Here is a 14,260-nt window from a genome sequence, read left to right as displayed (position 1 = left end):
GTGACCTGCCAGGTAGTGATTTTAATTATATGCCCCACCGGAGTTTAGCAGCTGTGTGGCCAATACTTAAAAAATAACTTTTTACCTTCTGAGGCTTTGTCTGATCCGCCCAAAGGGACAGCTCTTCCCCACAGCACCGGCCCTAGTGGTAGGCCGCAGTCAAGATGGCGGCCGAAAAGCAGTCCTCCACCGGTACTGTGTAGGTGTGTTGCTTAATGCCGGGGGCGCCCTCCGGTTGACAGGCGCAACCCCAGTCTGGAGGGTGAGACACTCACCGAGGATGGCAGGCCCCTGCAGCAATGAGGTAGGTCTCTGGGAGCGGCTGTATACCGCGAGCGTCCGGGAGGTGGAAGTCCCAAGGGGTCACAAGGAGACCGGAGCCCCCTTAGTAAGTAAGGCCTCTTCCTTTAGTGCCAGGGGTGATAGGAACGGCTCCGGAGCGGAGCCCCGACCCTCCGGATGTCCGTATCTTCAGTTTAGTCAGCAGCAGGATAGGGTAGGCGGCACTGAAAGGTCAAGTCCAAACAGGTAACGCCACAGGGTAATAGGTACAGACCTGGTTGGGGTCCTGGTGTACAGGCTTAGCCTAAGTGAGTCTCGTTAGAAGGGGTCCTCCGCAAGTATCCTCAGTGGGTCTGTGGCTATAACGATGACGCTGCTTCGCTTCACCTCAAAGATGGCCGCCGTTCGCGCCAAGTAAATTTTCATGCAGAAGGCTGGCGGACCTCCAAACTTCGGCTGATCTCAGCTGTCTGTCCGCCTCTCGATAAGCCCCACTAGCTGCTTCTCCGGTAGTTACGGCTCCTTACCCCCTTTGTGGGAAGGCAGTGTGTTACGAGTCCTTAGGTGTCAGCCAGCAATCTTGGTAGTGAGACATCCTGCAGCTCTTGTAGTCTCTCAGCCCCAAGACTCCTCAAAAGGCGAGAAAAGTTTCCCAAACTTAGCAATATAGTTGGGGCATGTCTTAGTAGAGTAAAAATGTCGATTTGGAGTTGGTGGAAGCTCAATAAATATCTCAATATGTTAAGAAAGCAGAGCTAATGCACAGAGCTCCACTCACACACGTCTGACCTGAATGGCGGCTAACTCCGCCCCCCATTTATAATTGTTTTTGTTTTTAAGATTTGCACTTGGTAGAATTCACAGCGGATCGCAGAGTTGTGTCCCAGTTACCATGACAACCGATGACGTGTGACTGTAACACGTGGTTTATAGCACTCACATTCCTATTGTAGTTACACCCTGTATCTAAACAGTGGATAGAGTAATGATGATGGGTAATAAAAACAATTAAAGTTTATTAAGTTAATTAAAAAACTAGTGGGGACCACAAATTCCCCCTGACACTATACAGTGCAAAGATAGATAATAGAGTAAAAACACAAAAAGGAGCTAAGCCAATAAACGTACCAAAGCCCTGGGGTATATGCCCCCCTGTATTCCTGGCCGATAACTGGATACCTCGGCTTCAGGTGACAGGAGCAGAACCCCAAGGCAGAGAATTGGTACGAATAGCTGGATAAAAAAAGGAAGGAGATAGAATCCCTAAGTTGCAAGGGACCTTATGGGTTCAGGGAACCCCAAACAAATGCGTTTCGGCCATGGAGCCGGCCTTTCTCAATGTTTAATGCAAATCTGAGCAAACCCGCCTCCCTTGCTCTATACAACACTCTGATTGGCGAGGAACAGGGGTGTGTAGTAGACAGTAATCAGATTGGTCAACTAGGATATGGGTGCGGTACAAATAGAAGCCGCTCTCGGTCATTCGGCTTGATAATTTTTGCATTAAACATTGAGAAAGGCTGGCTCCACGGCTGAAACGCGCTTGTTTGGGGTTCCCTGAACCCATAAGGTCCCTTGCAACTTAGGGATTCTATCTCCTTCCTTTTTTTATCCAGCCATTCGTACCAATTCTCTGTCTTGGGGTTCTGCTCCTGTCACCTGAAGCCGAGGTATCCAGTTATCGGCCAGGAATACAGGGGGGCATATACCCCAGGGCTTTGGTACGTTTATTGGCTTAGCTCCTTTTTTGTGTTTTTACTCTATTATCTATCTTTGCACTGTATAGTGTCAGGGGGAATGTGTGGTCCCCACTAGTTTTTTAATTAACTTAATAAACTTTAATTGTTTTTATTACCCATCATCATTACTCTATCCACTGTTAAGATACAGGGTGTAACTACAATAGGAATGTGAGTGCTATAAACCCCTCTTTTTGTCCCACCTTCTCCCTACCCTTGGCTTAAGTATAACCACTAGGGGCAGCACCAAGGTTATCGATACCTTTTGTAATTCCTAAGTTTATAAACACTGTGCCAGTTTTTTGTTCTCTATTTTTTAATAGTGTAACACGTGGTTGCCAGGACTTCCGGTACAATGCTGGCAGTGCCGCGTGTGGGGGACACGGATCTATTTAGGTTAGGTAAGCAATGTTGATTTTATGTATGTTGGTTTGTGCCCCCTAAACGTTACCTTATTAAAGAATTTGTCTGACACTAAAGACCCGGTGAGTGCCTTTCATTCTGGACTATCTATTTTTCTATCTATCTATCTATCTATCTCTATCTATTATATATTTTAAAATAACTCCAGTGTTTGCATAGATTTAACACAGGGTATTGAGTCATATGAAACATGCCAAGTGCTCGAAAAGGTGCAGTCTCTTATTAATATATTGTTATTATTTATGTTGCTGTGCAATGTACAAGATACTTTAAATCATATTTAAAACATCAAATATAATAAATATTATTAAATGTAAAATCATATTATTATTGGATAAATATATGCTTTGAATGATAATTACAAAATATCCAAAGGAAATGTATTGTTTTAAAGTGTTTCTGAGACTTTAGAAAATTGTTTACAAGTTAATTAAAAATGCAAAAAAAGAAAACGTAACACTTCCTTATTTTTCAACTGGTGAAAACACGCTACATGTAACTTTATTGTTGAACACTTGCTTTTGAGGAAGTTATTATGCCATTTGATATTTGGTTTGAAAGATGTTGTTGCTGCAGAGAAGCTTAACAGTTCCTGATTTTTAATTATTGAAAGATTGCTACATTTTCCGCTATTTTTTCAAGAATTTCATCTGCACTTGTTCGGAATGTATAAAATGGTAAGTGAAAGTTTACTTTTTCAAGAATTTATTTCCCAGTTTGTATTTCTCCAAATTAACAAATTAAATCCATTGCAAATTATATAATTTATTTTGCTTATTTAATATAGGTATAGTTTGGCAATCATTTATAAAATGAGGTTTCTTTTTTTATATATATATTTTAAATTAATTGTATATATAGAATTGTTATGTTTTACTGCTTCACTAGTTTGTAATATGCATCAAAGGAGTGGCCTTTTATCATTCATACCTGAAAATATTCAGAATTATTACCTTTGTTAACTATTATCTACATATGTTTCATGCCAAAAAATGTCACAAAGGCATATGTTAATTATACAAGACTGGAGAGCAACATATATTCTCAGGCAATACAAACAATTAGCTATGAACTCTCTGCCATGTTGTGTGTGTTTGTATGTTGGTTTTTTAAGAGATCACTGATCTATTTTTTTTGCTATAATTTTTGCTATATTACATAATAATTTAATTTACATTATGCTGTAATTTAAATGAAAGCATTGGATAACTTGTTTTTATTTTACAAGATTGTAAAATTATGATTTTTATGTTATAGTAACTATTATATACTATACATATACTATGGCCTCTAGTTATCAACGTGTCTACTTTACCTGCCTTCGCCGGCTCAATATGCCCGCCTAAGCTCGCCTAGCATCGCCGCCGCGGACCTGAAAAATCTCGCCAAAGTTATCAATAAATCTGTCAAAAAGCCGCGCACCAAGTACGGGGCGATGAGCAGCGGACTGTGATAGTTATCACTCATCCGATCTCGCTGCTCTTCGGCTTTTTGACAGCTTTATTGACAAGCTGTCACTAAGCAACCACACTAACTATACTGTTCTACCCCCTATACCGGCGCCCCCGGAGCCCCCCACAACTAAATAAAGTTATTAACCCCTAAACCGCCACTCCAAGACCCCGTCACAACTATAATAAATGTATTAACCCCTAAACCGCCGCTCCTGGAGCCCACCGCCACCTACATTATACCTAGTAACCCCTATCCTGCCCCCCTATACCGCCGCCACCTATAATAAATTTATTAACCCCTATCCCGCCGATCCCGGACCCTGCCGCAACTAAATAAATTGTTTAACCCCTAAACCACCGCTCCCGGACCCCACCTCCACCTATATTAAACGTATTAACCCTTAATCTGCCCCCCTACACCGTCGCCACCTATAATAAATTTATTAACCCCTATCCTGCCTCCCCCTACACCACCGCAACTATAATAAAACTATTGACCCCTAAACCTAAGTCTAACCCTAACCCTAACACCCCCCTAACTTAAATATTAATTAACTACATCTAAATAAATTTAACTCTAATTAAATTAATTATTCCTATTTAAAACTAAATACTTACCTTTAAAATAAACCATAATATAGCTACAATATAAATAATAAGTTTATTGTAGCTATCTTAGGATTTATTTTTATTTTACAGCCAAATTTCAATTTATTTTATCTAGGTACAATAGCTATTAACCCCTTAATGACCACAATGTACCCTGTATGTCGCTGGTTGTTAAGATTTTTTTCAGGACATAATAGCACAAGTCTAGCAAGTACACGCTATTAATGCCCTCCCTCCAGCAGGCTTTGTGGAATAGAGCAGTCTCAACGCTGGTGGCAAGACCGCGCTATAAAATAATCAAGTCCCAAAAAAAGGCCAGCGACATACAGGGTACGTCGCTGGTCCTTAAGGGGTTAAATAGTTATTAACTATTTAATAGCTACCTAGTTAAAATAAAGAGAAATTAACCTGTAAAATAAAAACTAACCTAAGTTACAATTACACCTAACACTACACTATTCTTAAATAAATTATTCCTATTTAAAACTAAATACTTACCTGTAAAATAAACCCTAAGATAGCTACAATGTAATTAATAATGACATTGTAGCTATCTTAGGATTTATATTTATTTTACAGGTAACTTTGTATTTATTTTAGCTAGTTAGAATAGTTATTAAATGGTTATTAACTATTTAATAACTACCTAGCTAAAAGAAATACAAAATTACCTGTAAAATAAATCCTAACCTAAGTTACAATTAAACCTAACACTACACTATCATTAAATAAATTAAATATATTACCTACAAATAACTACAATTAAATACAATTAAATAAACTAACTAAAGTACAAAAAATAAAAAAAGCTAAGTTACAAACATTTCAAAAATATTACAACAATTTTAAGCTACTTACACCTAATCTAGCGGAGCGAAGCCATCTTCAGATGAGCCTATGCGGAGCCATCTTCTTCCACCGACGACTGAACGACGAATGACGGTTCCTTTAAGTGATGTCATCCAAGATGGCGTCCCTCAAATTCCGATTGGCTGATAGGATTCTATCAGCCAATCGGAATTAAGGTAGGAAAAATCTGATTGGCTGATCCAATCAGCCAATCAGATTGAGCTTGCATTCTATTGGCTGATTTTTCCTACCTTAATTCTGATTGGTTGATAGAATCCTATCAGCCAATCGGAATTCGAGAGACGCCATCTTGGATGACGTCACTTAAAGGAACCGTCATTTGTCGTTCAGTCGTCGGTGGAAGAAGATGGCTCCGCGTAGGCTTGTCTGAAGATGGCTCCGCTCCGCTCCGGATGGATGAAGATTGAAGACGCTGCCTGGATGATAACTTCAATCGGATGGAAGACTTCTTCAGCGCCCCTTGGATGATGACTTCTGCCGCTCCGGATCTCCTCTTCAGTTCCATCGGTGGTCGGCTGGCTGAAGACGGCTAAAGGTAGGATGATCTTCAGGGGGGGTAGTCTTAGGTTTATTTAAGGGGAGTTTGGGTTAGAGTAGGGGTATGTGGGTGGTGGGTTTTAATGTTGGGGGGGGTTGTATTTTTATTTTACAGGCAAAAGAGCTGTTTTCTTTGGGGCATGCCCCGCAAAAGTCCATTTTAAGGGCTGGTAAGGTAATTGAGCTGGTAACTTTTTAATGTAGAATAGGGTAGGGCATTTTTTTTATTTTGGGGGGCTTTGTTATTTTATTAGGGGGCTTAGATTAGGTGTAAGTAGCTTAAAATTGTTGTAATATTTTTTAAATGTTTGTAACTTATTTTTTTTATTTTTTGTAACTTAGCTTTTTTATTTTTTGTACTTTAGTTAGTTTATTTAATTGTATTTAATTGTAGTTATTTGTATGTAATATATTTAATTAATTTAATGATAGTGTAGTGTTAGGTTTAATTGTAACTTAGGTTAGGATTTATTTTACAGGTAATTTTGTATTTCTTTTAACTAGGTAGTTATTAAATAGTTAATAACTATTTAATAACTATTCTAACTAGCTAAAATAAATACAAAGTTACCTGTAAAATAAATATAAATCCTAAAATAGCTACAATGTAATTATTAATTACATAGTAGCTATCTTAGGGTTTATTTTACAGGTACGTATTTAGTTTTAAATAGTAATAATTTATTTAAGTATAGTGTAGTTTTAGGTGTAATTGTAACTTAGGTTAGTTTTTATTTTACAGGTTAATTTCTCTTTATTTTAACTAGGTAGCTATTAAATAGTTAAAAACTATTCAATAGCTATTGTACCTAGTTAAAATAAATTGAAATTTGCCTGTAAAATAAAAATAAATCCTAAGATAGCTACAATAAAATTATTATTTATATTGTAGCTATATTAGGGTTTATTTTAAAGGTAAGTATTTAGTTTTAAATAGGAATAATTAATTTAATAAGAGTTAAATTTATTTAGATGTATTTAATTAATATTTAAGTTAGGGGGGTGTTAGGGTTAGACTTAGGTTTAGGGGTTAATAATTTTATTATAGTTGCGGCGGTGTAGGGGGGGCAGGATAGGGGTTAATAAATGTATTATAGGTGGCGACGGTGTAGGGGGGCAGATTAGGGGTTAATAAGTTTAATATAGGTGGGGGCGGTTTAGGGGTTAATACATTTATTATAGTTGCGGCTGTGTCTGGGAGCGGAGGTTTAGGGGTTAATAACTTTATTTAGTTGCGGCGGTGTAGGGGGGGACAGATTAGTGGTTAATATGTATAATGTAGATTGCGGTGGGCTCCAGGAGCAGCAGTTTAGGGGTTAATAACTTTATTTAGTTGCGTCGGTTTAGGGGGGGGGACAGATTAGGGGTTAATATGTATAATGTAGCTTGCAGTGGGCTCCGGGAGCGGCAGTTTAGGGGGTAATAACTTTATTTAGTTGCGGCGGTGTAGGGGGGACAGATTAGGGTTTAATATGTATAATGTAGCTTGCGGTGGCCCCCGGAAGCGGCGGTTTAGGGGGTAATACATTTATTTAGTTGTGGCGGTGTAGGGGGGGACAGATTAGGGGTGTTTATACTCGGGGTGCATGTTAGGGTGTTAGGTGTAGACAGCTCCCATAGGAATCAATGGGATGTTGGGCAGCAGCGAACATGAACTTTCGCTATGGTCAGACTCCCATTGATTCCTATGGGATCCGCGGTTTGAAAACCAGATACGCTGGGCCGGAAAAGTGCCGAGCGTACCTGCTAGTTTTTTGATAACTAGCAAAAGTAGTCAGATTGTGCCGAACTTGTGTGCAGAACATCTGGAGTGATGTAAGAATCAATCTGTGTCGGACTGAGTCCAGCGGATCGAAGCTTACGTCACAAAATTCTACTTTTGCCGGTGTAAAGGGCTTGATAACTAAGGCGAATCAGCCTCGCCACAAATACGCTGCAGAATTCCAGCGTATTTGAGGTTGACGGCTTGATAACTAGGGGCCTATATATTACTTTAGTAACTATTGTATGTATTGTATGTTGTATAGTATAGTAAATTATTTAAAATACTTTGCTTATACATAACTAGAAAAAATATATTTTTTTTAATACAAATGTTCCAAGCAAAACATACTGCATGTTAACTGTAATGGTGTACTGTACTTAAAGATAAATGGAACAGTAAACCTTAGTATGAAAATCAAAAGAGATCACATTTATTTATTGTAGTAGTGATTCATATGTTGAATGGTTTGGAAATGCTTACTGTTATTAATAAACCTTTATATTGTTTGCAGATATTGTGTCTATGCACTTCAAGAGTGCAGTTCCTCTTTCTCAGCAGCATCTTCTTATTTTCAAGATTGCACACAGCCAACTGGATTCCTAAAAGCCTGCCTTGCATTGTGACAGTTGAAGCCACAGAACCTTATGTCATTGTGGATTGCGGCGATCAGCACTTGACCTCTATTCCATCTGGAATTCCCAGTAATGTTACCAACTTGACTCTAACCATCAATCATATCCCAATGGTTGCACCCCAGTCATTTGCTCAGTTCACTGACCTAGTTGAGATTGATTTCAGATGCAATTGTGTCCCTGTTATTCTTGGACCAAAAGATCATGTGTGTACCAAAAGGCTGTCCATTGAAGATGGAAGCTTTTCTTCACTTCTTAATTTAAAGGCACTTTATTTGGATGGCAATCAGCTTTTAGAATTCCCCAGAGGGCTTCCACCTAACTTAACTCTCTTAAGTCTAGAAGCTAATAATATATTTTCTATTTTGAGAACAAATTTATCAGAGCTAACAAATATTAAAATGTTGTACCTTGGACAGAACTGCTATTATCGAAACCCTTGTAATGTCTCATTTTCAATTGAAAAAGAAGCATTCAAAGATTTAAAACAATTAACAGTGTTATCAATGAAGTCAAATAATTTATCATTTGTTCCAGAAGGACTGCCTTCAAGTTTAAAAGAACTTTATATATATAACAACAGAATTGAATCAGTTAGTGACCAAGATTTTCAACATTTATACAACTTAGAAATTCTTGATTTGAGTGGCAACTGTCCGCGTTGCTACAATTCTCCATTTCCATGTACTCCTTGTCCAAATAATGATCCAATAAAAATACATTCTAATGCTTTTGCTTCCTTAAAAAACTTAAGAACTCTTCGCCTTCAAAGTAACTCTCTTTACAAAATTTCTAAGAGTTGGTTTCGGAACACAAAAAATCTCCATGAGCTGGATTTGTCCCAAAATTTTCTGGCCAGTGAAATTGCAGAGGCTAAATTTTTGGAATCTGTTCCAAACCTTAAAGTCCTTGATCTCTCCTTCAATTTTGATCTACAAAAATATCCAGCAGAGTTGCATCTTTCAAAACTATTTTATAATTTGTCCTCCTTGGAAAGTCTGAGAATCCGTGGCTATGTCTTTCAGAAACTGAATAACAGAAGTCTTTTACCTTTGGTTAGCTTAAAGAATCTTTCTGTTTTGGATATGGGTACAAACTTTATTAAAGCTGCTGATTTTACATTGTTTGAAAAAATGAAATCTTTGAAAATAATTGGTCTTTCCAATAATAAAATATCTCCATCTGGGGAAACCACATTGGATTCTTGTTCAAATTACTGGACATCTCCTGGTCATCATTATCTTAATAACATTGATAGAACAATTCAGGATGTACATTATTTCCGATATGATGAACATGGGCGGAGTTGCAGATCTAAAGTAAAAGAAGATGCAACATTTCTCATGTTTGTTGGTGAGGATTGCCAAAATTACGGAACAACTTTAGATTTAAGTCAGAACAATATATTTTTTGTCAAATCAGCAGACTTCAAACACCTTAGTTTTATTAAATGCCTTAACTTATCAGGGAATGCCATTAGTCAGACTTTAAATGGTACAGAATTTAAAGAGTTAAAGAATCTTAAATATTTAGATTTTTCTAACAATCGAGTTGACCTTTTGCATTCAACCGCATTTCAAGAGCTCACCGAGCTAGAAGTACTGGATCTTAGTAGCAACAAGCATTACTTTTTAGCTGAAGGAATAACCCATATGCTCAATTTTACAAAACATCTGAATAAGCTCAAAAAATTAATGCTGAACTGGAATGAAATCTCAAGTGCAACAAACAATGAAATGGTTAGTAGATCACTTTCTACTTTGGAATTCAAAGGAAACCATTTAGATGTTTTATGGAAAGATGGAGATTCAAGATTTTTTGGTTTCTTCCAAAAACTGACTAAGCTTAAAATACTTGATATTTCAGAAAATTCATTAGCATTTGTCCCTCCTGGTGCATTTGAGGGTATGCCTCCTAATCTAAAGAATCTTAATCTGGCTAAAAATGGTCTTAAAACTTTTAACTGGGGAAAGCTTTACCTTTTAGAAAAACTAGAAGTATTAGATCTCAGTAGCAATTGCTTGACCACTGTCCCTCGAGAGTTATCCAACTGCACATCATCTCTTAAAAAATTTATTTTAAGTGATAATAGAATTAAATACTTATCTACTCATTTTCTTAAGGATGCTTTTACACTAAAATATCTTGACCTTAGTAACAACAAGATTGAATATATTGGCCAGTCCAGTTTTCCTGAAGATGTTTTGAATAATCTTGAACAATTACTTCTGCATGGAAACCCATTTAAGTGTAACTGTGATGCAGTATGGCTTGTCTCTTGGATAAATCAGACAAAAGTGACAATACCAAAACTAGTAAGTGATGTTTTATGTGCTGGGCCTGGAACCCACAGAGGACAAAGTCTGGTTCTATTAGATTTTTATACTTGTGAACAGGATAATTGCAATGTAGTTTTATATGCACTTTTCACCTCATGTATTATTTCCTTAATGATAATATGTGTTTCAAGCCATCTCTTCTACTGGGATTTTTGGTATATTTACCACTTTTTTAAAGCTAAGTTTAATGTATATAAATCTCTACCTAAAGTAAGTTATGATGCCTTAGTTATGTATGATACAAAGGATCTTGAAGTGTCAGATTGGGTTTGGAATGAATTGGTTGAAATTCTGGAAAATCAAGGTGAAAAAATATTTAACTTGTGTTTTGAAGATAGAGACTGGCTTCCAGGTCAACCTTTTTTGGATAATCTTTCAGAAACAATCTATCTCAGTCGGAAAACTGTGTTTGTGCTAACAAACAAATTCATAAAAAGTGGACATTTCAGGACAGCATTTTATATAGCACATCAACGCCTTATTGACGAAAAAGTTGACGTGATCATTTTGATATTTCTTGAAAAAACACTGCAGAACTCAAAATATCTAAGACTGAGAAAGAGGTTGTGTGGAAGCTCTGTCTTATATTGGCCTTCCAATCCTAAATCACACAAATACTTTTGGAACTGCCTAAAAAATGCTTTATCAACAGACAATCAGATGGCATATAATAAGCTTTTTAAAGAGAGTATATAGGAATTATTATTTTAATTTTGTGTTTAGGTACCAGATCAAAAATATACATCCAGTGGAGGCTCGTGGGTTATTCAAATGGGGGTTCACGGAGCAGTTATGTAAAATAGTTTTATATATACACACACACACACACTCACACACACAGTATATTCAATATATATATATATATATATATATCTATATCTATATATATATATATAGATATATCTCTCTCTCTCTCTCTCTCTCTCTCTCTCTATATATATATATATATATATATATATATATATATATTTTACAAAATTTATCACACCAAAAATGTATTAAATACCTATGTGGTAAAATATCAGCCTAGTTTTTTTCACAATTCCCACTTATATCTATCTATCTATCTATCTATCTATCTATCTATCTATCTATCTATCTATCTATATATATATAACACACATACACACACACAATCATAATATTAAATTTTATTGCTTGCTATATTACTTGCAGCTAGCAGGTGGCGGTGGTGCATAAAATTCAAGAATTACACCAGTGAAGCTTTCTAAGATGGAAAATGTTTTTACTACATTGGTTATGTATATTCTTTATCCTAGGACTGCAGATGTAAAATGAAAAAAAAATCGTTATGCATCAGTAAAGAATATACATAACCAATGTAGTAAAAACATTTTCCATCTTAGAAATCTTCACTGGTGTTATTCTCCCTGATCGGCTACACTGAACTGCTCCACTTGCTGCTGTTGCCGTCTACACTCTCTATCTTTATGCTGTAATAAGATCTGGAGTGAGTTTTTGCCTAAGCAGATATGATGATAAAGTAGGACAGTCCTATTATATAATCATATCTATTTAGGCAAACACTCACTCCAGATCTTATTACAGCATAAAGCTAGAGAGTGTAGACTGCAACAACAACAAGTAGAGCAGTTCAGTGTATCCTATCAGGGAGAATAACGGAGACTGAAATAGGTAATTCAAACAGGTATTGGCTTTAAATGGAGACATACTACCTTGATTAGCAGTGTTTCTGTTCCACACACGTGCAAGTCTGCAGCCCCTCCTTCCCAGACCAAACCGCTCTCTCATTGACTAAGTAATGGCTATGCATTATGGGACTTGTAGTTAGTTCCTAGCCTTGGGTGCTCCCCCTGCTGCCTGCCCATAAAAATGGCCCAACTCGCACACTGAAAATTGTGCGATTAGCAAAGGTATAGGCTCTGTTATGGGTGGTGCAGCAGGCACATAGAAAAAATGTGCAAAGGGCTATGGCAGACTAAAAAAAAAGGGATTTTTTTTATTAAACTAAACAGTAGACTAGAACCTTTTTTGACTGAATAAATATAATTTTTCCAATAGGGGGGCTATTGGAGAAATTATATTTATTCAGACAAAAAAAATATATTTCTTTCTTTTTTTTCTTTTTTTCCTGGGGGTTCACGTCTGGCTGTGGTCATATGGAGGAGCCTCCACTGTATACATCTATGATCATCAGGTTAAAAAGTCATCATGTGATTTCTTTATCAAATCTCAGTATTGGTAGAATCAAAGTAGTTAAAGGGATATGAAACCCAACATTTTTCATTCATGACTGAGATAGGGCATGTACTTTGAAGCAACTTTCTAATTTACTTTTATTAGCAATTTTTTTTGTTCTCTTGATATCTTTTGTTGAAAAGCAGGGACGTATGCGTAGGAGCCGGCCCATTTCTGGAGCACTATATGGCAACTGTTTTTTTTACCAAAGTTATCCATTTGCAAGAGCACTACATGGCAGCATTATTTCCTGCCAGGAAGTGCTCCAGATGCCTACCTAGGTATCTCTTCAACACAGAATATCATGGGAACAAAGCAAATTATATAATCATAGTAAATTGGAAACTTTAAAAATGTTATGCTCTGTTTGAATCACAAAATACATGTTTTGTGTTTCATATCCCTTTAAATAGAGCCATCTACTGTCTTTCAGAATGAGTGGTTTTGATTAAAAACTGCACCATAGGTTTTCAGGATTGGTAAAATTAGACTGCTTAAATGCAGCCATGAAAGATGCAATTACATGTTAGAAAACACTGCTATATATGACATGTGTTATGTGTTAAAGTGTATTGAAATCAATGTACTCAGACATTAATTCATTTGTAGATGAAAATAAAAATATAACAATATAAGGATTTACTAACTCCAAAAAAAAATGCTGATTGCAAACTCTTAGTGAGTCAATATCAAACTCTAGTCCTTATGGGGCATAAAACTGCAAATATTTCAGGGGCTTTCTTTGTGATTTTAACCAGTAACAATATTTTGATACTTGCAAATTACTTGCGCTACCACCACATTCCTGGCACAAAGCCAGGATGGTGGATAGTCATAGTGATAATTTATTTGATTAATTACAATACTGTCATACTATGAGATGCTAATAGGCACATGTGTATTATAGCGAAGTGAAAATATGGTCATACCATTTATATGCCTTACAATAATAATCACAATTACATTAACCTAAGGTCTGAACAATAAGAATCCTGAAGGGACATAATCTTGGCAGCTACACTTCTTATGTGCAGTCATATGCTGCATTCATGCATCTAACCCCTTAACTGACATTACTTACACAGAAGAAAATATACCTTGTTGGTTTTGAGTCATTTTATATACTGGAGCTTTTTCATTTCAATTTACTCTTATCGACATAACGCACTGTGTGACTTCTATAATACAAGCATAACGGTGCAGTTAGTTAGCCTTTTATAAAAATTTGTATATTTATAGCCATTCTGTCCCTGTCATTCAAGCATATCGCTATTTACTAGTCAGCCCTATCCTCACAAGTATCTTATTGAATTTATTTAATGAATATGCAACTAGTATTGAAGTGTTTTTAATATTAAAGTGAATGTAAATTTTCATGAATCAGTGCCCA

General features: G+C 36.5%; 1 protein-coding gene across 1 annotated transcript; it reads left to right on the top strand.

Moving 5' to 3' along the window:
• The first annotated feature begins 2,990 nt into the window (after window positions 1-2,990).
• Window positions 2,991-12,173, top strand: LOC128651912 (toll-like receptor 7). Its single transcript, XM_053704877.1, has 2 exons — window positions 2,991-3,121; window positions 8,191-12,173. Exons 1-2 carry the CDS (start codon window positions 3,110-3,112, stop codon window positions 11,344-11,346), a joined length of 3,168 nt encoding a protein of 1,055 aa, XP_053560852.1. The 5' UTR covers window positions 2,991-3,109; the 3' UTR covers window positions 11,347-12,173.
• The last annotated feature ends 2,087 nt before the right edge of the window (window positions 12,174-14,260 follow it).

This window comes from Bombina bombina, chromosome 3 (genome assembly GCF_027579735.1).
Source record: "Bombina bombina isolate aBomBom1 chromosome 3, aBomBom1.pri, whole genome shotgun sequence".
NCBI classification, from domain to species: Eukaryota; Metazoa; Chordata; class Amphibia; order Anura; family Bombinatoridae; genus Bombina; species Bombina bombina.
Note: the sequence above shows the minus strand (reverse complement) of the source record. Positions and strands in the feature narration are given on the sequence as shown.